The 22,832-nt window shown below is 44.5% G+C and overlaps 2 protein-coding genes across 2 annotated transcripts; one reads left to right on the forward strand and one right to left on the reverse strand.

The window, feature by feature from the left end:
- Nucleotides 1-1,312: 1,312 nt before the first annotated feature.
- On the reverse strand, nt 1,313-3,862 carry saal1 (serum amyloid A-like 1). Its single transcript, XM_080786087.1, has 2 exons — nt 3,641-3,862; nt 1,313-3,352 (listed from the first exon to the last, which is right to left on the reverse strand). Exons 1-2 carry the CDS (start codon nt 3,688-3,690, stop codon nt 1,837-1,839), a joined length of 1,566 nt encoding a protein of 521 aa, XP_080642213.1. The 5' UTR covers nt 3,691-3,862; the 3' UTR covers nt 1,313-1,836.
- Nucleotides 3,863-4,422: 560 nt separating this feature from the next.
- supv3l1 (SUV3-like helicase) lies at nt 4,423-22,704 on the forward strand. The gene is made up of 16 exons (XM_080759410.1): nt 4,423-4,813; nt 7,719-7,796; nt 8,049-8,156; nt 8,261-8,375; nt 9,625-9,793; nt 11,254-11,365; nt 13,234-13,311; nt 14,941-15,032; nt 15,608-15,788; nt 16,150-16,243; nt 16,989-17,108; nt 17,758-17,857; nt 18,051-18,131; nt 18,645-18,821; nt 20,189-20,337; nt 21,805-22,704. The coding sequence occupies exons 1-16, from the start codon at nt 4,549-4,551 to the stop codon at nt 22,259-22,261; spliced, it is 2,376 nt and encodes a 791-aa protein (XP_080615536.1). The 5' UTR covers nt 4,423-4,548; the 3' UTR covers nt 22,262-22,704.
- Nucleotides 22,705-22,832: the final 128 nt, after the last annotated feature.

The following is a 22,832-nucleotide window of genomic DNA, read 5'->3' on the forward strand; positions in this document are numbered from 1 at the left end:
GCACACCTATGAGTGTAAAATGTGTCAATTTGTAATGCACTCTATACTACTAGGGGTGTAACGATACATGTTAACATGGATACATGGTTGACAATACGATACATGGACGATATTGGTTCATTATGACGATCCGATTCAATGATTTGAAATCAATACAGTAACTATTTAAAATACATCAACATTATTTTAAACTAAGTAATTAAACCCCTCTTTCTTTTTTCTCAACCGTTTCGGACACGGGGCGGCTCGCCGGAATCAGGCCGGCACCCTGGGTGCGTTCCTGTGGGTCTTCCTCACAGCTTACATCCATTACAATCTACATTCAGAAAATCACTTGTCTCTGAACCTCGCTTCGCTTAACATAGTACTCTTTGAACCCCATCCTCTCTCCACTATACCAGGATTCCCACACCATGACTTACACACACTTATTACATTTAACTTTTTTTATTTAACCATTGAACAGTTTGAAGATCATACAAAAACTCAAAGAACATACAGTATTAATGGGGGAAATATAAAATCATTTGAAAAACGGTAAAAATAAAGGTAGTCAGTACTAGTCAAACATACTGGGCACCTAGGACGAGTGGGCACTAGGGAAATGTGGACACTCAGGCTACTTTACACTTTGGGGTGAGAAGAGTGGGCACTAGGGAAATATGGGTACAAAAACAGAGTGGGCGCTAGATCATTAGGGTTAACTGGGTTATGCATGGCATAGTTTTACTGAGCTGAGAGTTAGGATTAAGGTTAGACAGTTAAGGTCCTTTCAAACGGGCAGTGATTTAACGCACCTATAATTTTCAATGAGACTTTCATTTTTGTTTCTGCACGCACAGAGAAGTCGAGGGGCAACAACGCAAGCGTATTTGTGGGCGCGGTCCAGTGAAATTGTCAAACATTTACTAGAAAAAGGGCTGTGTGCCCACTCTTCTCACCCAAAGAGCCCGCTTTACCTGGTGCCCAGTCTGCCCAAAATAATGGTGCCCACTGCCCAGAGTTCCCTACTACCCACCTTTCCTGTATTAAGTTTTAATTTAATATATAATATAAATGTTTATGGCTGGATTGTTAGTTAAACTAGTGTATAACATTAATATTCATAATGGATGGAATTTTTTTTGTATACTGTTGTATACAAAACAATGCTATTTGTTTAAAACAAAAAGCTTCATACCCTGTATAACAGGGTATATTGTATATAACGATTAATGCAATGTGACATAGCTGTTTTTTTACACAATTCTGTAGCTCCTCCGACTTTATAGCTATGCACTTTATAGGCTATATTTATATAATACTTTTCCCATTCTCAACAGTTTATTATATTTTGAGATTTTTACACTTGCTTTGGGCAACGGCACCAAATAAGTCTAGCTGCTCATGTTTGTGCATAGATTGATTGATTTTCACCACAGACCCAAATACTGCTACTAACTAATGTCTATTACAACTGCTGTTCTAAATCCTTTACACCCGTTATCGACCTTATACCAACCTTGAAACGTACCTTAGTTGCGTCACCATCAACAGCCAATACGGGGCCACTATTCCTACCCTGACATACAGTACATACTTTACATTACTAGTATAGCCTACTTTTCTGATATTTTATAACATTTCGGACAAAATTACAAATTTGACATAGAGGTGCCAACTCTTCCTTAGTGCCCAATCTTGTAGTGGCCGTGGCGTGTACATCAACAATGCTTGCGCGTGTGTGTGTGTGTGTGTGGGGGGGGGGGGTATTTGTGGTCACGACAAATCTCTCTTTGATCCAAAACTGTCTCTGTGGCGTCACAAAGTTCTTTGAGTTGGGCCGATTGGCCGAGATCAAGTGGACTGGGATCCAGGAAGTGTCTTCCTCCTCAGTGCGTGTACCAACAGAGGATGAGTCTGGGTCAACATGGAGGCCAGGTGTTTCACAACATGGCTGAAGTGTGGCAGTAAGGCTGCTGCCGCACAGCAACAGGTCTTCTCTGTCAGAGAGCCATCAGTCACCAGCTCTGACAGTTCCTCCTTGGAGATGTCAGAGAGGATGTCAGCCAGAAACCCCGTGGTGCTTTCTATCAGAGACTGGAGATGCTGGTCTTTGGGTGTTTCATCAACCTCCCGTTGATCCTTCTGCGTTTCAACTTCCTGTTGGTCTTTGTGGGTATCAGCTTCCTGTTGGTCTTTGTGGGTATCAGCTTCCCGTCTGTCCTCCTGGAGCCGTTGAACCTCCTCAGCTTTGTTCTGCAGCAGCTCGCTGTTGTACCGAAGCACGCGTAGCATCACTCCAACCAACGGCAAGTAGGTGTCAGGCCTGGGGTCCAGACAGGAGTAAAGCGCTGATAGGACATCCAGAGAGTGGAGCAGAAGGAGCTTCTGTTCCTGGAGGATAAGAGCAGGGTCTCCGGGCTGCAGAAGGTCCTCGACCACCACCGAACACAAAAAGTCCCATAAGGCCCGGCCGGGCCCGTCTGGGGCGGCTAGCACGTGGATGCCTTCATCTGTGGTGGTGAGCAGCTGGAGGACATGGAGGTAAACTTCTAAACCTTCTGGACTCTCCGACCTGAGCTGCTTTGCGGCTTCGAGCAGCGACAACGTCACGTCCACACCACCCCGACCTTCGTTCTCCTCCTCGTCACCACCACCAGGTGGCTCTGTGATCCAGGTCTTCATCAGCTCCTCATCCAGGTCAAACAGCTTGTCTAGAAGCTCCCCTACCTTCACTACCAGCTCCACGTTAGTAGAGCTGCTCATAATGAAGGTTAGGTTCGAACACACAGACTTGTGCTGCTGGATTCTCTGAAGCCACAACGAACTGACGTCCTTCTGAGACAGACATGTCACCAGTAACCTGCTCGTCTCCAATAGCGTCCGAGGATCTGTGTCTCCAAGAAGAAGCAACAGCACCTCCGCCAGGTCGTGGTTGTGGCTGAGCGACAGACAGGTGTCGGGAAAGCAAGCAATGTTACCCAGGATTCCTACGCAGATCTCTGTGAGTCGAGGACAGCGGGACTTGGCGATCACTCCCAGTAGGATGTCTGCGGCTTTGAACTCCTGCAGGAAACCGGCCACGTCCCGGTCCATAGCCATGTCCCACACTCGACACAGGCTCTCCTCCTCTTCATCAGTGAGCTGCATGTGAGTGGAGTCTCCTCCGCCTCCCTCCTTCTCCTCTCTGGTGGCAATCTGTATGAGGCGGGTGAGGGTGCCGAACAGCCAGTGCTTGCTGTAGGCCGTTCCAACGATGGCGTCGTCCTCCCCCCCGGCCTCGTCCTCTATGTCAGAGGCGTTGGGGGGAGGGGAGGGGTTGCGGTCCATCAGAGGAGAGTCTTCCTCCTCCTCTGAACACGAGGAAGACCTAGATAGACAGATAGATAGATACCTTCCTTTATTATCCCGTGGGGGGAAATCAGTCACACAGGTAACAACTTACATTAAGTGCAGTATATACAGTGGAAACAAGGAAAAAGGAAAGACAAGATGCATCAAAAAACAACAATAATAATAATAATAATAAAATATTACAGAGCAAACAAGGTTAAACAAATAAGGTGTCTAAATACACTCAAAGTGTATCACTGCGTCTTGTCATAAGACAGACAAGATAAATAAAGTCAACAGTGCAAAGCCAAACAAAAAAACCAACCTCCCATGATCCTCCTGGTTCTCTGAAGCTCCGTCCACACTACGATCCATAATGATGATGAATTATATGAACAACAAAACAAACTGCTCCTAAGTTTGTGGGGACTGTGGACTGACTGCTTCGAATTACTACTATTAGGCATAAACCTTAGAGTATATATTAATTTTGCCGTCCGGTGCCGTCTCTAAAAGACAATCCCTGCTTAGAGTAAAGTATCCTCGCTCGACTTGGACCCTTAAATATGACGTCATGACTGTTGACAGACAGGCAGGACCAGGTCGCAATGTTTTAGGACAAACATTATTCCTGTTGTTATTTTGTTAATAAATCGCTTTTTAATTTATTTTGGTATATTTAAAATATTTTTAGCAATAATAAAATGTGATATTTTTTGAAAGAAATATGATTATTCGTAAGGTCTTTCATCAAAATATTTAACGTTCAACATTAATTTCCTTGACAATTACATACCGGCAAGTTACTAGAGAGCTAAAGTGCATGGGGGCCAGGTTTGACGTGTCCGCTTTATAAGCGATTTTGTGCTTGTTTTCTGTAAAAGTGCTTGGCGGCGCAACATAATTATGTATGTCTGCAGAGTCCAGACCCACATCTGAGACTGAAAATACAAGACAAGGTTTGAGTTTAAGCTTGTAGATCTGCTATTTTCAAATAGTCGCTTCTTATAGGCTTGTTTTCATAGACCTGGTTCCTTGTCTCTTTCGCAACCTGGCAACACTGATTAGGGTCCTGTCCCACGTTGTTGTGAGGAGGAGGAAGGAAGATGTTGAATGATGTTGACCGGCTGCCCTCTGCACTTCTCCAGTTAATTAACACCAAATGAACGACATATCTATTCATATCAAACCCAAAACAACAAGGCACCAATATTATCCACAGCACAGACCAAGATGTCAGTACACCGGTGCGTGTATGTGTTCTCTCGCGTCCCACGCAGAATTAACGCGTTGATGACTCGAGGCACCACAGTCTCCACGGCGTTATTCAAACAGTCGTCGGTTGTCCCCGTGGGTTCATCTTCTTCCAGCCGTTATGTTTCATCCAACAACAACTCGACACCCCTCGACACGTCTCTTTTCGTCCCCCTCCCCATCAAGACGGAAGCCTCGGCGGATGGCGGCGTGGGGGCCGAGTTGACGCAACCTCTGGACAAAAGTGAGCAACGATTGATTGATTGATTGATTGATTGATTAGTTTGCAGAATGGGTACAGTTCAAGGAAAGTACAGGTCAATAACAAAACTGCCAAGAGGATAATACTAGAAAAAGCACAAAAGACTTGCTTACCTGGTTGATCGAATTTAGCAAATTGTACAGAGGTATGGTTTACAATGATTGGTTTACAAGCATAGCATAAAAAGCCACAAGGGCTTGTTTCCATTGTGGTCTTGTATATTCAATGTATTCATTAATACATTTAAAGACATACAATAATAAACAAGACATGGCTCATACATAATCAACACTAGTTTTTCTTCATTGTGTTAGTGTTGTTACATGACATATCAGTGATAACATCATAAACATGACCAACATTTGTTAGATTAGATTAGATTAGATTTAATTTATTGTCACTGCACATAGTATACAAATACTTTGACAATGAAATGAAGAGTGGCGTCTTGATTACCCGTTGCAGGATCTTCCAGTCAGAAACTGTGCAGTTGTTATACCACACTGAGATGCAGTTGGTTAATATGCTCTCAATGGTGCAACAGTAAAAGTTCACTAGAATCCGTGGAGACAGGTGAGCCTGTGCCTTCTTGTACAGGATGGAGCAGTTGAGAGCCCATGAGAGGTCCTCAGAGAGGTGGACACCCAGGAACTTAAAGCTGGACACCCGCTCCACCACCCCCACGGGGCGTTGATTTAGATGGGGGTGTGGTCACAGCGGTTGGCTCTCCTGTAGTCCACAATGATCTCCTTTGTCTTTGTGGTGTTGAGAGCCAGGTTGTTGCTGGTGCACCATGCCGCCAGGTGCTCGACGACCTCCCTGTAGGCCGACTCATCGTTGTTTTTTAACTTGAACTTGACGATGATGTTGGATCCGTGCACAGGAACGCAGTCGTGGGTGAAGAGAGAGTAGAGGAGAGGACTGAGCACACAGCCCTGTGGTACTTCAGTGTCAGAGTGGAGGAGGTGTGGTTATCTAACCTGACAGACTGAGGTCTGTTGGTCAGAATGTCCAGAATCCAGTTGCAGAGTGAAGTACTGATGCCAAGGTGATGCAGTTTGGTGAACAGTTTAGAGGGGATGATGGTGTTGAATGTAGAGCTGAAGTAGATGAACAGCATTCTTACATAGGTGTTTGTGAGTTCCAGTTGGGTCAGAGCTGTGTGTATTGCAGTGGAAATGGCATCCTCAGTTGACCTGTTGTGACGGTAGGCATACTGATTAGGGTCCAGGGTCGGGGGTAGGCAGGTTTTCATGTGAGCCAGTACCAGCCTCTCAAAGCACTTTGTGATGATGGGGGTAAGTGCCACGGGGCGGAAGTCATTCAAGCTTGTTGCAGTGGAATGTTTAGGTACAGGCACGATGGTAGCGGTTTTTAGGCACACAGGAATGACTGCCTGAGACAGAGAGAGATTGAATATGTCACAGAAAACTCCTGCCAGCTGCTCAGCGCATGCCCTCAACACACGACCAGGGATGCCGTCAGGGCCCGCAGCCTTCCGCGCATTAACCCTGCTCAGTGTGGTGTATACCTCACTGGTTAGAGAGTGTGAGCGGTTGGTCACCTGGTGGAACGCTGGATTTGGTGGCGGTCTCCCTGTTGTCCCGGTCGAAGCGAGCGTAGAAGTGGTTCAGCTCGTTGGGCAGAGAGGAGCTGCTGGAAGAGGGGGTGGAGTTATGGGGTTTGTATGCTGTGAGTGCCTGAATGCCTTGCCAGTTTGCCACATGTGCAGAGAGACAGAGTTGTTGAAGTGCTCCTCTATTCGCAGTTTATACTTTATAGGCATATTTGGCCCTCCAGATGCCCTTCTTCAGGTTAGCCCTGGCTGAGCTGTAGGCCTCCGTGTCACCAGTCCTAAAAGCCGTGCCTTTAGTAGTAGACGGACCTCTGCATTCATCCAAGGCTTCTGATTGGGGAATGTTTTTATTTGCTTGTGTGTAGTGACATTATTATACATCTGTTGATGTAATCCAAAACAGAGCCAGTGTAAACTAAAGATTGATGTCCGTGAGGGAGTTCTGGGTGGCCTGGGTAGAAAACATGCTCCAGTCAGTGTGCTGAAACTGCTGCTGGACTCTGGAGTGAGCATTCAGCTCCCTCTGGCCAAACTTTCACTGCCCTTACTGTGGGCTTTATGCGTTTAATGAGAGGTAAATATGAGGGGAGGAGGAACAGTGAAATATGGTCTGATTGTCCCAAATGAGGAAGGGGAATGGATTTGTAAGCCTTAGCAATGTTTGCGTAAACATGGTCCAGTGTATTGTCTCCTCTCGTAGCACAGGAGACATGTTGATGAAATTTGGGTAGCGCTGTTTTCAGGTTGGAGCGGTTGAAATCCCCGGCCACGACAAAAGCCCCGTCGGGTTGAGCTGTTTGCAGCTTACTGATAGCTGCCTGAAGCTCTTTCAGTGCCACTTTCACAATAGTATCCAGAGGAATATACACGGCAACAATAATAGTAGATGTAAATTCCCTAGGCAGGTAGAAGGGCCTGCACTTGATCAGCAGGTATTCTAGATCAGCAGAGCAATAACTCCCAGCCATAGTAGCGTCCGTGCACCATGTTTTGTTTACATAGATGCAAAGCCCGCCCCCCTTGGTCTTACCGGAGTCCGCTGTTCTGTCAGCTCTGAAGATGTAACGTCCTTCTAGCTCTATCACGCTGCTGGGGATACTGTCACTGAGCCATGTTTCCGTGAAAATCAAAATATTGCAGTCCATGATCCTTTTCTGTGAGGTGATTCGGAGCCGTAGCTCGTCCATTTTGTTCGCCAGGGACCGAACATTGGCGAGGAGGATGGTAGGTAGCGGTAGCTGATGGGGGTACAGCTTTAGCCTCGCTTGTATCCCACTCCGCTTACCCTCCTTTGTTTCCTATCATTGTCAGACGAACTACTGAAAATCCTGAACCGCTTCTACAAGAGGAAAGAGATGCAGAAGCTGGCAGCAGACCAGGGTCTCGATGGTGAGAATTACAATCTGTGTGTTACTTAGGACTGCTCAACATTTTTCAAAACATGTTTTTGTTTCCTGAATCAATTACCATTTGAACTTAATTAAGAACAATCTAATCCACGACCCCTTAAAAAGCAACAGTACTTGACAGTTTGAAACAGCTTTGATTTATTTTCTATTAACATGTATAGTGCCAAAAACCTTGTTAACCGACATATACCTCTTGGGTTTTGTGTGTGTTCTTGTGCATTTGTGCATGCAGCCCGTCTGTTCCACCAGGCTTTCGTCAGTTTCAGGAAGTATGTTTTGGAGATGACATCGATCACCGCTGAGCTACACATAATCCTGAATGATATCTGCTGTGGGGCAGGTGTGTTTATTTGTCGTATTGTAATGCAAGTGACATTTACAGCAAATTATAATGGAGAGAGAATGATGTTTGAGTCTTAATTTCTGTTGCTTTTTGTTGCCCAGGTCATATAGATGACATCTATCCATATTTCATGCGTCATGCCAAACAGATCTTCCCCATGTTGGATTGCATCGATGACCTGAGGAAAATCTCTGACCTAAGAGTCCCTGCCAACTGGTAGGTTTGTCACGTGAACAACCACAAAGTCACTTCAAACTAAAATATGAATTCACCACTATGCTAATTCCCCTTACAGAAATAAAACGGGCAGGTAGACAGAATAACAATGTCAACCAAAGGATATGCTTGTTTATCATAGGCTGAAACCCTTACGTTGTGGCTCATATATTGGTGTCAGTATGTATGTGTTGGGTTGTGTTTATGTGTGCATTTGGCTTTATATCGGATTATCGGCTTGCAGAGCTGATCTACATTTACTGACGACAATAGTAGACACTTTCATGATTGGCTGCCCCTAGGCTGCCTCTAAGCCAATGGGAGACATATCCATAAAACCTGTAGTCTATTCAGACTAGATATTAAAAAAATAGATGCCTCATTGGGCGTTGCAGTTTGTTGGAGCCATAATGTGTGCAAGAGGGGGCGGAAGTGCGCAGGAAGTGTGGAAGGCACGTTACGTCACGCTGTCACTCAAGTGATTACTGGCCAATCACAGCGCATCTTTTCCGGGACTTATCAGAACCGAACATGCGCTCTGTGATGCATGCTCATGCTTCCGCGTTGAATCTCGGGAATGTTTTGCCCTCCCTTCAGCACATATGCTCCAGACCGGAAATGGCGTCTACGTTTATGTCTATGGTCTGAACGTCATAAAAACCCATACTCTGAAGTCTGAACTCTGCAGCGTGATGGTAACCTGACTCCGCCAGATGGGGCAGCAGAGAGTACCAACAAACGGCCTGGCCAATCCGCGGCAGCTAGAGGCGGGATCAAGGCAGGACTGTGTATGCCTTGATCCTGCCTCTAGCTGCCGCGGATTGGCCAGGCCGTTTGGTGGCCGGAGCATCGAGTCTGCCTGAGAGTTCCCAGATGGGAGCAGGAGGGGGAACCCAGTGTACTCTCTGGCGGAGTCAGGTTAGCGTGATGGAGGCTGTGTACCGGCCCTATCTGGTGGAGTCAGGTTATGTATTATCTCCTGAACAGATGACTCATTATTGTATTACTTGAGTACCATCTATGCTATTGCTGAATTCTGGTTTATTCCGGTTGATCAGGGGCAAAAGCAAACTTGCTGCAAGCAGATATCATATGACTTCAGTAATTTCTGGTTTTTTGTCTGTCACTGTATGTCTGTACTGTATGTGACTGTGACTGTGACTGTATTTATAAATTGTATGTTTTTGTCCGCTCTATTGTCAATAGATTATTTTGGGAGCTTTCAAAACGGTGTCTTTTTTTTCTCTAGGTACCCAGAGACCCGTGCCATCCAGAGAAAAGTGATTTTCCATGCTGGTCCGACTAACAGTGGTAAAACCTACCAAGCCATTCAACGATACCTGGCTGCTGGGAGTGGGGTTTACTGTGGCCCACTAAAACTACTGGCTCACGAGATCTTCGAGACGAGCAACAAGGCTGTATGTTTTGATCTCTTCCATCTATCTCTCTCTCTGTCCTGTCTATAATTTTGCAAAATGTTTTGCTCTATTTTACTATACTGTTGCCATTTCCTCTCGCTCTTCCTTGTGTTTCAGAATCTATAAGGCATTCATGAGATCAACCATAATCCCAAATGGGTTGACAGTACAATAACAGGACAAAAACAAAAAGTATATGCAAATCATAAAATACATATTATGCCAAAGGGGCATAAGGACAGAAAGTATATACAAATCACCTATTTACAGTTTCACACCAAATTGAGTATATTTAGACATCACAATATAGCTGCCACTGACATCTTTTAGATTATGTAAGTCTGACCCCTATACCTCCTCATTGGAGTGTCGTCTAACTGGCCTCCTCGGTCATTCCAATACACATAACATTTGACCACTCATCCCCTATATGAGGCACCAGAGGCAGCCATGCTTCGACGAATTCGGCCATGTTGCCCCGTAGGACACATGAGAGCCTCTCCAATGGCACTCCAAGCGTAGCACTTTTTCAAACCATAATATAACACTAGGAGGGCTGTCATCTATCCATTTATGAAGGATTGACAGCCGAGCAGCATAGAGCAAGGCTCGTACTAGATGTTTGTTACTTTTAGTTAATATGGTAATTATGTCTGCCCCTAAGAATTGGATCAAATGGTATTCTAATTCCGATCAGTTTCAGAATTTCATCTTGAATAGATACCCAAAAGGGTCTGATTAGTGGGCATGTCCACATCATATGGCTGTGGGTACCTCTCGCTCTTCCTTAATTGTCTTGCTGTCATTTTCTTCTTGGGCTAGCCGGACACGACCTTGCTGTCTTTCTGTCTTCAACTTAACAATTGTTAGACCTGTGCATATACGTTGTTATACAGTACTTTTCATTCCGGAGGCTTCCTCTTGGTCTCATTCGTTGTTGCTAAACATTTGAAGGTTTTCAGAAACCTTAGGTTAGATTTTAGAAAGCGTCTAGGTGGAAACAATTCTGTTATGCCAATTCAGGCATAATTATTTGCCCTAGTGTGAGTGTTCCTCACACTAGGAGGAACCTCCCGAGCCGCTTGCACAGCAGTAGGCTATGGCTCCAGTAGGCTACTGCTGCTGTGCTGTGTGGTGTTCTGCACACAAGATCAAGAATGCCTCCTCCAGAACAGATTCATTCGTCCAAAGCAAACTTTTTAGTTTCGTTATAGTGTGCAGTAAAGATGTTTGTTTGACTACAAGTCTACATTTGTGTTTGTGTCTAAAACTCTCATACACTATTTAACAATAGGCAGGCTATATCAGCTGTTCTGTGATGTGCATGTGGCATCAGTGCTGTGGTACCAGTAAAAAAAACACCATGACACCAGTCACACCACTGACTATCAACTCTGTGCATGTTTCCCTGAGTGTGTCTTTGAATTTGACTGACGTCCTGTATGTTCTGTCTGTTTCAGGGCGTGCCTTGTGACTTGGTAACGGGAGAGGAAAGGACATGTGTGGACCCTGAAGGCAGAGCGGCTGAGCATGTGGCGTGCACCATTGAGATGTGTAATGTCAACACACCGTGTGAGTAGACTGTAACAAACACATTTATAGAAGTCTTAAAGTGCTATTGATGCGGTGAATGATAATGTTGTGGAGGGAAGGCATTAAGACGTATGGCCGAGGTATATCTAATTATCTACCTTTGTCCAGGTAGCCACAGTCGTACAGACTGCTTTCCATTAATTCGTGGTAATTCAAAAAAAGAAAAAATTGTACTTTTTAGCTAACCACCGCTAGCGTCCACGTAAAAACTGCCAAAATCCCTGTGCGCACACGCCGTCTTTATTGGCATTATGGATTAAAATGAGATGAAATGGGCATGATTGGCGTGTAATAAATCATTAATCAAGCCTCGCGCTGATGAAAACCGTGTTCGAAGCGCTAGCAGGCTTCACTGGGCCTCTGCAGAGCCCCCTCTCTAGTCTCTATACTAAATCCCCCTTCGAACAAAATCACAGACCACCCCATCTGCACTCATGTTAAAGGTTCCCATCGGTTATGTACAATTGTATTTTCTCTTTGCGGCCTACTTCAATAGAAAATATTAAGAACAGGTGGGAAGAGGACTTGGGAGAAGAAATCTCAGACGATATTTTACGTCTTGTCCACTCTTCTTCCATTTGTGGGAGGCATGGGCTAATCCAATGCAAAATTATCCATCGTGTGCGTTTCACTAAAGTTAGGTTATCCAAAATATATGGTGATATTGATCCCCTGTGTGATAGGTGTCGTTCGGCCCCCGCCACGTATATACATATATTTTGGTCATGCCCTTCTTTACGTAGGTATTGGACTAAGATCTTTGAAACTATGTCGAGTAGTGTTGGGGTACCATTTGAACCAAATGTAATGACGGCTATTTTCTGAATCTCTCCCCCTGATCTATTCCTGTCAAAATACAAAGCTCACTTGGTGGCCTTTACCACTCTCTTAGCTAGGCGTCTGATTCTGATGAAATGGAAGTCCTCTGCTCCCCCAACCCATCTTCACTGGATTAGAGATGTACTCCACTTTATTAAATTAGAAAAAATTAGATGTACCCTGAGAGGCTTTGTATCCAAATTTGAGGACACATGGGGCCCCTTCCTCGCACTAGTAAATAACTTGCAGTTCCAAGCAATTCCAGATTGAATGAGTTTAATCCTGGATCTGAGCATGCTACTGTAGATTCCCGACGCAGCTGGGTTGTTCAGTATATTTATTATTAGGAGCCATGTGTCGATGCACTACCACGTCTATTATGTTTTGGGTGACCAATGACCATGCCATGTTGTCTTGTCTTGTCTTGTCATACGTTTGTGTTGTTTTTGTTTCAAAACTAGATTCAGGTTATGTGGTTTGTATTAGTGTCGCTTCCATGTTAGCATAGGACTATGCAACCTTTTATTTTATTTTCTTATTTTTATTTTATGCTACCACAATATTTTGTGTATATCTTTTATATGTTTCATATGGGTGTGTCACATACTGTCATTTGATTTACTGTATACCCTGAATCTTGAATAAACAAAACAGTGAAAAAAAGGGAAAAAAAGTTCCCTCTGGCACCTGGTAGATAAAGCTCCACCGCCATCTGGTGTCCAAGCTGTTAAGTTTGTTAGCCACATATAGGGAAAACACTTGATTTGAGCAAATTGAAGGAGTGACTCTTAACAAATGAAGCTGTTTAGATTGTCTGAAAAGCTAAACAAGTGTACAGTACTTCCTGCTTTCTTTAAGCTGATGTCATGAAATATTGTGCACGATGTACATACAGTATGCACTGTACATCTCAGCATTAACTTTCTCAAGAAGACCTATGACTGACCATCAATAGACTTGAATTGAATGGTTGTCATATTGATTGGCCCAGACATTATGTTGACATTGTTGTACATTTGTGTCTGTAGATGAGGTGGCTGTAATCGATGAGATTCAGATGATCAGGGACCCCTCCAGAGGCTGGGCCTGGACGAGAGCACTGTTGGGTTAGTAGTACACTGATAACATATCTCTTTCTCTCTCTCTCAGATGAATTATCCTCTGTGTTTTATGCCTGTCTGTGTCCCACTCAGACTCTCTGGTCTTGTGTCTCACACTGGGTGAGTTCTGAAATGCATGCCGGGAATGTGCTCAGTTTTCTTTAGTGCACTGGGCCGTGATGTCATAGACCGCCAGTGTGGCTTATTTACGAACGACCAGTTAAAACGACACACCTTCCTGTAACATTGAATGATAATTCATAACATTAGCCTACCTGCTGTTGATGCGTGTGTAATAATAAAGGGTCGGTCAGAGCGGGCACTCGGCACACCCGGGGCGCAGCTCACTAGACTTTCGAGCGACTACGCACAGAGTGCACTGAATAAACAAACGACAAGAGGGCACATCAGTGTGCTCAGTGCGAATGTCCGAACGTACCCTCTGTTTCTCACATTCTGTCCATATGTATGGGTCTCTTTTGTTCTCCTTGAATGAAACCCACAGTACTGTTTCCTTGTACGGTACTGTATGTGCCGTGATCAATGCTTTAATCACATGAACCATGGTGCCCATATTCTGGGGTCTGGGCATGTCATCGTAGGTGAACTTTCCCTGAAAATAGTAGTGGCTTATTGTATCAGCCGGTAACACACCGGAGTCTATCCCTGTTACAATGCACTTAGCCTCAATACCCAGGCTTTCATTTCGTCTGCGCGAAAAATGAAAGCCTGGAGGAACGCATTGGCTGCCTTGGTCTAGAAGTGGGAGTCAACGCTTCCGGGTGGGTGTCGCTCCAAATTATGTGACGTAGCGCTTCACTAGGTGGGAGAGGAGTGGCCAGGGCTGACGGACAGATCGGTGAGATCCACTCAGGGCGTGCGCAAATCTCAGCCGCAACCCACCCCTATAGACCAGAAACTTAACACGTTAGCTCAGGCTACAATGCACTAGACACCTACCATCAGCTCCCAGTACTTCCCACACGATTTGCTGCACCCAAGCTGTGCTACTCATTCGCTGAGTTGGCGGTGCCTGGGATCAAACCCATGGACTTGTGGTCCAAAGGCGAGAGCTCTACCGACAGAGCTACCCGGACACTAGACAAACCTTTGGTGATTTACTCAGATCTATCTATCTGAGAGATCTAGACCTTAGATAGCTTGTAGATTGGCTATTTTCAGTGAAGAGATTTCACCATGCGATACCCCTTATCCCTAAACTTTAAATCTTTGCCTTTTTTCTTCCTTTCTTTTTTCTATTTTGATAACATTTAAACATTGTTCAACTAGCCGATCTACATCGACACGTTGTGAGCTTGTAGATCGGCTATTTGAACTATTCAAAATGGTAAGAAAGGCAAACAAGTTTCAAGCACTGGTGAAAATAGGGCCACTAGCATAAAGGGGGAAAAACTGGTCTAAGTAGTAGACGGAACTGAAGTTCTGTAGTATTATAGGGTTTAATTGGTTAAGTAGTGAGTCATTTTTAAACATTGGTCCTTTTTCTTACAGTTTTCTTAGATTTGTTGATAAAGCCCTTTTACTCTCTCTTTTAAATAATTTACCTCATGAAATGTGTGTGGATCCAAATTTACATTTGAGCAATTAAGCTGATTGTTGTGTGTGCTTGTGTAGGTTTGTGTGCAAAGGAGATCCATGTGTGTGGGGAACCTGCTGCCATTAACTTTGTCAGAGAGTTGATGTTCGCCACAGGGGAGGAGATGGAGGTAAGGCTGCATGGACAATGTTCAAACCTTTTTCAACTCGAGATTAGTCTCGCGTTTCCAGGCTGTTGCCTCTCGCGATTGTCAAATGCTTCCGTCATACAGTCTGGAGAACGGAAGCTCTTTTCATGAGTAAGCGATAAAGCAGATGCGACGCTTCCCCTCACTTGGTGCAGAGGCCAAAACAAGTCCTACTCGAACACGCACACCAGTTTCCGCGGCCTCACACAAATTACATGAATCTACCACTCGTATGACTGCATTAGTGAACTGAGGCTATGTTTGAAAATAGGGAAAGTGGTCCCTTGAAGCCCTATTAAAATACCAAATCTAGTAAAAGATCACATCACATTATTTCCAATTTTTTAATTTCTGAAAATATATATATTAAATATAATTAGAATTTATTAGGAAAGGCTTTATAAAAAGGTATATTTTCTCACAATCCATAAAAACGGGTCATGATGACTCATGATGTATGATTGAAAAACGTGTTCTATGAGATAAGAGGAGGAATCTGAGTGATGTAATCCAATCTCTCTCTCCTCACATCCCTTCATGGAACTCCCCCTCTCTAGGTTAACACATACGAGCGTTTAACTCCGTTCTCAATCCTGGACCATGCTGTGGAATCACTAGACAACCTCAGACCAGGAGACTGCATCGTCTGCTTCAGTAAAAATGACATCTATTCAATCAGCAGACAGATAGAGGTCCGAGGGCTAGAATGTGCTGTAATATATGGAAGCCTACCGCCAGGTATGTAAGTGGCGTTTAGTGTTTCTTTCTTTTTTCTAATAAAGTTGTTTTTATTTTGTTGTTAACTCTGTAAAGCCTGCATCTAAAGTGTCTTTCGGTACTCAGAAAAGCGCTATATAAGTTTGAGATATTATTATTAAGTGTGAATGGTGTTTGGTTGTGGTTTTTCTTTGCTAGCTTAAATTTGATTGTATAACAATGTCAACGGTGAAATGAAAACATCTACTCTGGCTAAAGGTTAAATCGTTCTTTTGGAAGAAAATACACATTTTGTTGACACATCTTTTTAATAAATGAGGCAGATTGTTTTAGTTGGTTGTGTAATGTAAAGAAAAATATTGTGTTCCTCTGTCATTACCAGGCACCAAGCTGTCCCAGGCCAAGAAGTTCAACGACCCTAATGACCCGTGCAAGATCCTGGTTGCAACAGATGCCATTGGCATGGGCCTCAACCTGTAAATACCTTTCTGCCCCCATTTTTTTTATTACAAACCTGTAATAACCAGGTGTAACTCAGTATGTGTGCATGCACATATAGTGTAAATATGTTGCACAAAATGGTTTTATAAAATGTAGCATTACTGTAATCTAATGCCTGATTTATGCTCCGTTGTGCGACGGTGTTGTGTGCTGAAATAGCAAATCGGCAAACTCCCAACGTGTTGCAGATGTGACATGGTGTGAGCTTGTAGATCAGCAATTTTTGGCGTATGACACTTGCAATGAAGTATCAATAAGGCTTCAAGCTAGGGTTGTCCCAAAAAAAACTTGATCCTAATTTATTATAATATATCCATATCAGGATATTAGACTGGATATTGTCTGTGATTTTTGGAAATATCGGATCGGGAAAAATCTGTATCAAAATCAAATGAACAGAAACTGATCGGGAGCAAAAAACACGTGATCTGGACATACCTACTTCAAGCCTTTGACTAGGATAGAATTGTTAATTATTGAAAGAAATTGTAATGCTTTTTAAACACATTATGTGCCCTTTCATTCTTTCAAAAGTGCGACATGGGGTGCCCATCCGATTTAGCAAAAAAACCAACAGTTCTGATTTATTTTATTTTTTTCAAGACGTGTACAGACGTCCTGGGCACTGCATGACCTAGGAGGTCTGTGGAGGTCTTGAGGTCACTTCACCCTCCTTCCCCGTTCTCTTGTTTTATGTGTGTCTTCTTAACTCTTGTCTAGGAGCATAAAGCGCATCATCTTCAACAGTTTGGTGAAGCCCAACGTTAACGAGAAGGGAGAAAAGCACATGGAAACCATTAGCACGTCACAGGCTCTGCAGATCTCTGGACGGGCAGGCAGGTCTGTCTGTGTTCCATATTTATCATTATTACGGTATTATGTGTGAGAGGGGGAGGGGCAGACCCAGAGACACTAACTAGACGTCAGTAGACCCCCACACAGGCCCCTGACAGCATCCCCCCGCCGCGCCGCCGGTGAAAACACCCCAAACGGCATTTTAGTTTATAAACAGCAGGGCCCTGTACAGTAGTTGTGAACGTACCTGCCACGATTGTGAACAGAGAAGCTCAGCGTAGCCGGGGGAGCCCACTGCACCCTTGGGGGGGGGGGGGGGGGGGGGGGGCACCACCGGGTTCCGCCAAACGTTTTTTCAACTCTGGACCCCAACGCAATTGCGTTGTCTGCCCCTGGACACCAATGTTACCTGTCACTTAATGGTGGGTTGTCACAATGCTAACAAGTAATATTTAAGGCTCATACATAGTCTGGATTTACTACAACTATACTATAACTACAACATGACGTCACGAGCCACGGTGAAGAGCAAACCACCGCCACCGCTCCAGCCCATCTCTCTGTTTTTACTCACCACCGCTCAATGTTATTTCAGCTCCGGTGGTCAGCTCAACACCGGAGCGGTGGTCACCTCATCACCGAAAATCCAGACTATGAATAGGCCTTTATTCCTATGATTTCTGTCGTCTCACAGGTTCTCCTCCATATTTAGCGAAGGAGAGGTAACTACAATGCACAGAGATGACCTGCCTGTCCTGAAGGAAATCCTCAGCCACACAGTGCACCCCATAGAGGTTAAGAGACATACACACGCACGCACACACACACACACACACACACACACACACACACACACATACACACACAGACCTGCTCGACTCCAAAGAGACACTGCCATATGATATATTCAGTTATGGACCAAATGCACAAATGACTGCAATCATACAAACGCCGGGGGTATTTCTGACATGTTCTCCTCTGGCTCAGACTGCAGGTCTCCATCCTACTGCTGAACAAATAGAGATGTTTGCCTATCATCTGCCTGACGCAACGCTCTCCAACCTTCTAGTAAGTCTATCCATTTGACTGTCAATCTCATCTGTACATTTACTCAAGTACTGTACAATGTATTTTTTACTTTTTATACATTTGAAAACTTGTTAAATGGGACATTCCGCATAATGAGTTCTTTTGGTACTTTACGTACATTTTGATGCTAATACTTTTGTACATTTTGAATTCATTTTCTTGTAACAGAGTACTGAGTACATTTCAGTATTGATTGATACTTTTACTTAAGTAAAACATGTGAGTACCTTTTCCACCACTGCTGTTTCTAAGCTTTGGAGCAGCAGAGAGCGACGTGAAAGTGCAATTACCATTTAACGTTTTGAAATGAAAGATATTTGAATCAAAGACTTTTTTTGGCCAGTCAAGGGATTCAAATCGGTGACCTGCTAACAGAAAGATGACCGCCTGGTCTAATCTTATCTCTTATTTACTTTACACCAGCGTATCTTTCATTCTCTTGCAAAACGTTTCACGTATTGACCGTATTCAATGTCATGCTCTCTCCTCCAGGACATTTTTGTCAGCCTCTCCCAGGTGGACGGTCTCTATTTTGTTTGCAACATTGACGATTTCAAGTTCCTGGCTGACATGATCCAGCATATCCCGCTCAACCTGAGGTCACGCTATGTGTTCTGTACCGCACCAATCAACAAGAAACAACCCTTTGTATGCACGTCTTTCCTAAAGGTAAGGACACGTAGAGGGGAGGAAGGGGAACTAAGGGATGCTGGGATGGAAGGAGAAGAAATTAAACCGAGAAGGAAGATCAGGCTAAACTCAACTGTTTATCACAGTGCTGCCATCTAGTGTTCTTAGTCCTGCTTCTGCTGGATTTGCTAGGCTTACTGCTAGTTGGGGGTGGACAAAAATAAATCTTGATTTATATTGGTTACATTTTCTCCCTAGTTATCAATATCGTATTGAATCGTGTGGTAAGTAAATTGTCCTACCCCTACTGCTAGTCACTACATTATTAATAAAATGCATATCTCTGCTGTTGGCAAGAAACCACCTAACTCCAAAAACCAAGCAATACTGGCTCATCAAAGTTGGTGTTGTGACTTTATATGTTGTCAATTACTCGCATGCGAGGGGGAGAGGTGGTGGAGTTAGCTGCTTTAGCAGACAGTTTGAGGTTCCAATGGACTTAACACATTTTGGGTGGGAACCTATTTTTGTGTTTTAAACATTGTTATAATTTAGCTATTGAAAAATAGCAGATCTACAAGCTCGGTGGCGCGCTATGAGCTTGTAGGTCTGCTATTTTTGAAATTGTGGCACAAAGGATTTAGAAGACATTTTATAGATTTCGAGGTCAGGTCAAAATGGGTTAAGAGGTTTTGTCCAAAGCGCTTTTTACTACTTTTCAAGTTTTCATTGATTCAATATTAAATTGAACAGTATGGTATAACACTTTAAGAGTTTTAAGGACTTGTGGTCAACATTTCAAAACAATGGAGAGTGGGAAAAGAGGTGCAAGCAGATTGGAATGGGTGGAGAAAAGTGTCAGGTGTGATGTGTGATAGGAAAGTATCAGAATGCATTCAAAGGGAAGGTGTACAAGACGGCGGTGAGACCAGCTATGTTGTATGTTTTAGAGACAGTCGCACTGAGGAAAAGACAGGAAGCAGACCTGGAGGTAGCAGAGACTAAAATGTTCTCTCTCAGTGTAACAAGGATGGATAGGATCAGGAACGAGTTCATCAGAGTGACGGCGCATGTCAGATGTTTTGGAGATAAAGCAAGAGAGGCCGGACTGAGATGGTTTGGACACGTACAGTACAGAGAAGGGATAGTGAGTATATCGGTGGAAGCATTATGTTGAAGGCAGGAGGCCTAGAGGAAGACCAAAGAGAAGATGTATGGATGTAGTGAAAGAGGAAATGAAGTTTAGTTGGTGTGAGAGAAGAGGACGCAGAGGACAGGGTGATATGGAGGCAGATGATTCGCTGTGGCGACCCCTGAAGGGAAAAGAAGAGAAGAACAGTATGGTTATAACAGGAGTATAGGAATAACAACAGTCAACAGTGTGTTGTAATGTGTCCCCCATGCAGTTCGCCCGTCAGTTCAGTCGAGACGAGCCATTGACATTTGACTGGATCAGTCGACATATCAGCTGGCCTCTGTCTCCGCCCCAAAACATTAAAGACCTCGTCCACCTGGAGGCCGTTCACGATGTACTGGACCTCTACCTCTGGCTGAGGTAACTTTTGTCTTTTATTATTTATTCTTGAGTATTACCTCTGAAAAGCTATGTTAGTGATTTGTATTTAACCTCCATTAAGACCTGGAACGCATCTGTGTCGCCTTAGCCTTTAACCACTTTAACCATCATTTAAAATCACACCCGTGTGAAGTGAGTGGTGCAACTCTGTGTGTGTGTGTGTGTGTGTGTGTGTGTGTGTGTGGGAATATACTGTATATTCTTTCGCAGCCAATGTTTGTTTTTTTTTCTAAATTTTTATCCCACGATTTTGTAACCCGGTTTTTCTTTTCACCCAGTGCCAATTATCTAAGTAATCCTGGGCGCTACACTTCCTCTGCCAACCTGGGGGGGGCAGCGGACTGACCTCATGCCTCCTTCTATGCATGAGGAGTCCAAGCTGCTTCTTTTCACCTGACAGAGGGGAATTTCCCCAGCCGGACGTAGCGCGTGGAAGGGACACGTTATTCCGACCAGTTCCTTTCCCCTCCATCAGGCGCCCCGGCTGGCCAGGGGGAGGTAGTTTTTGAGACCAGGATTACGGCATGTTTTTGTGAGGGTATCTACCCTAGGGGACACGGGGAGAACATGCAAACTCCACACAGAAAGGCCCTATCGCCAACCCCCGCCTCGGGTATGGGCACTGATGACGCGGAGGAGGGAACACGCCGCCAGTGCCCACAGCGTCCCGAACCCAGGACCTTCTAGCTGTGAGGCGACAGCACTACCAACTGTGCCACCGTGCCCCCCGTGCAGCCAATGTTTTTAACCCCAATGTTTGCTTTGTCGTTAGAACAACATATTTTCAGATGGCGGTCGGCAGCCAATTACATATACATTTTGGGGTCCTTGACATGAACAGGTTTGAGAACCACTCGCATAGAAACATAGGTTTTTCCGAAAATACATTTTGTAGAATCCGGTCCTCAGGTCAAAACCCTTTTAACAGACTTACTGCTTGTGACGTAACGCTCCGCCATAAGGAATGTAATTACCTTCCGCTCCTGGCGGAATGCTCCATCAGATAAGCTTTATTATTGATATCAAACCGGATCACTGATTTCAATTTTTTCATTATTATTTTGGCTCAGCCTTTCCTTCTTTAGTGATCCTAGACCGGGTTGCGCAACAGCGGTCCCGTCCACCTCCCATTATACAGGCTGACTAAAAGCTGAATAACTCCTAATCTACGGAGCTCTCCATGGTTTGGATAAAACGCGCGATGTTCGCAGGTCTTTGCTGATTATCCGGTGGTCTAGATGGAAACATTGGCGCTTTCTAGAGCAAGGATGGCTATAGTTTAGCTCGCTAGCATTGAAGCTATTTATTAGCATAAAGATGGACGCCCACAACATCCGTTCTAGTGCTGTGTGTGCACCCTCTAAGTCGCCCCCGCAGCCCTCGGCAGTCTGAGGTTGGCTTTGTAAACCCTTTTAAAACGGTAGTATTGTGTGTCTCTCCCGCCAGCTATCGTTTCATGGACATGTTCCCGGACACAGCCCTGGTCCGGGCCATCCAACATGAACTCGATGACATCATCCTGCAGGGAGTCCTCAACATCACACGCCTCATCCGAGCCACGGAAGCAACCGCCGCCGCCAAGCCGGCACTGGCATCGCCGCTGACGCAGCGCCGACATGGCAGAGCTCCACCGCAGAAACTTCCAGCGGAGGTCTCGGCGGTCTCGGCGGTCTCTGCTTTAGGTCAAACGGTACACGAAGCAGAGCAAGCGTCGAAAGGCGAGACGACGAATGCCAGTTCTCTCGCCAGTCGCCTGGTACTCGAAGGACTGTTGACCTCTGACATGCTGAGACAGCTGCAGAGGGAGTGGTCTAGAGAACACAGCGTCTCACAGGAGGACCTCGCCGATCAGAAGGCGCTCAGACTGAGAGGTTCCAGTAATAAAGGGAAAAAGAAAAAGTAGACGGAGGAGGACTAGATTATTTTTTATCCAGTGGTTCCAGAGGCCTGTTCAACAAAACGTGTCCCATACTGCATTTACATTCAAAACCAGGACGGTTTTATGGTCCCTATGGGAAAGACACTATCTCAGCAATTACAGGACCATATAAACTGTGCTGAAACAGAATTGTGTGTTTATCGCGGACGACCGAGTAGTGAGTGATTCATTACGGTCATTGTTTCAGCGTAGTTATAATATCGGTTGCCTTGCCTTTGTTCATATTTTTATTGCTTGTTGCCAGTAAAATTTACTTGGCAACTAAATTATTCCGTCCCCACTCCCCACCATTTGTTGAGCATGGTGGAAAATAATGCCGCACAAAAGGCCTGTGACGTTAATTGTCTGACAATAATATACCCACAGGCAACGGCCATTTTTCGAGATGTAATGCGGAATTACCCTTGTCTTCATGCCTTAGTACAGTGTTCTTCTTCTACTGTATGTGGAAGTCATATATATATATTTCAATTGAGGATCACATGCTTTCACAAGGATTAAATGCCGTTTCTTGAAAACTCAGAAAGGTTATTAG

The sequence above is a fragment of the Protomyctophum bolini genome (assembly GCF_963924005.1).
Source record: "Protomyctophum bolini genome assembly, chromosome: 1".
Taxonomy (NCBI): Eukaryota; Metazoa; Chordata; class Actinopteri; order Myctophiformes; family Myctophidae; genus Protomyctophum; species Protomyctophum bolini.

Bases quoted from the DNA above. Each gene is read 5' to 3' on its own strand.
- saal1 (XM_080786087.1), bottom strand. From the start codon at position 3,690: ATGGATCGTAGTGTGGACGGAGCTTCAGAGAACCAGGAGGATCATGGG. The intron at 3,353-3,640 runs GTTGGTTTTTTT...CTGTCTATCTAG, and splicing joins AACCAGGAGGATCATGGGAG to GTCTTCCTCGTGTTCAGAGG.
- supv3l1 (XM_080759410.1), top strand. From the start codon at position 4,549: ATGTCAGTACACCGGTGCGTGTATGTGTTCTCTCGCGTCCCACGCAGA. The intron at 9,794-11,253 runs GTATGTTTTGAT...TGTCTGTTTCAG, and splicing joins TCGAGACGAGCAACAAGGCT to GGCGTGCCTTGTGACTTGGT. The intron at 15,789-16,149 runs GTATGTAAGTGG...TGTCATTACCAG, and splicing joins ATATGGAAGCCTACCGCCAG to GCACCAAGCTGTCCCAGGCC.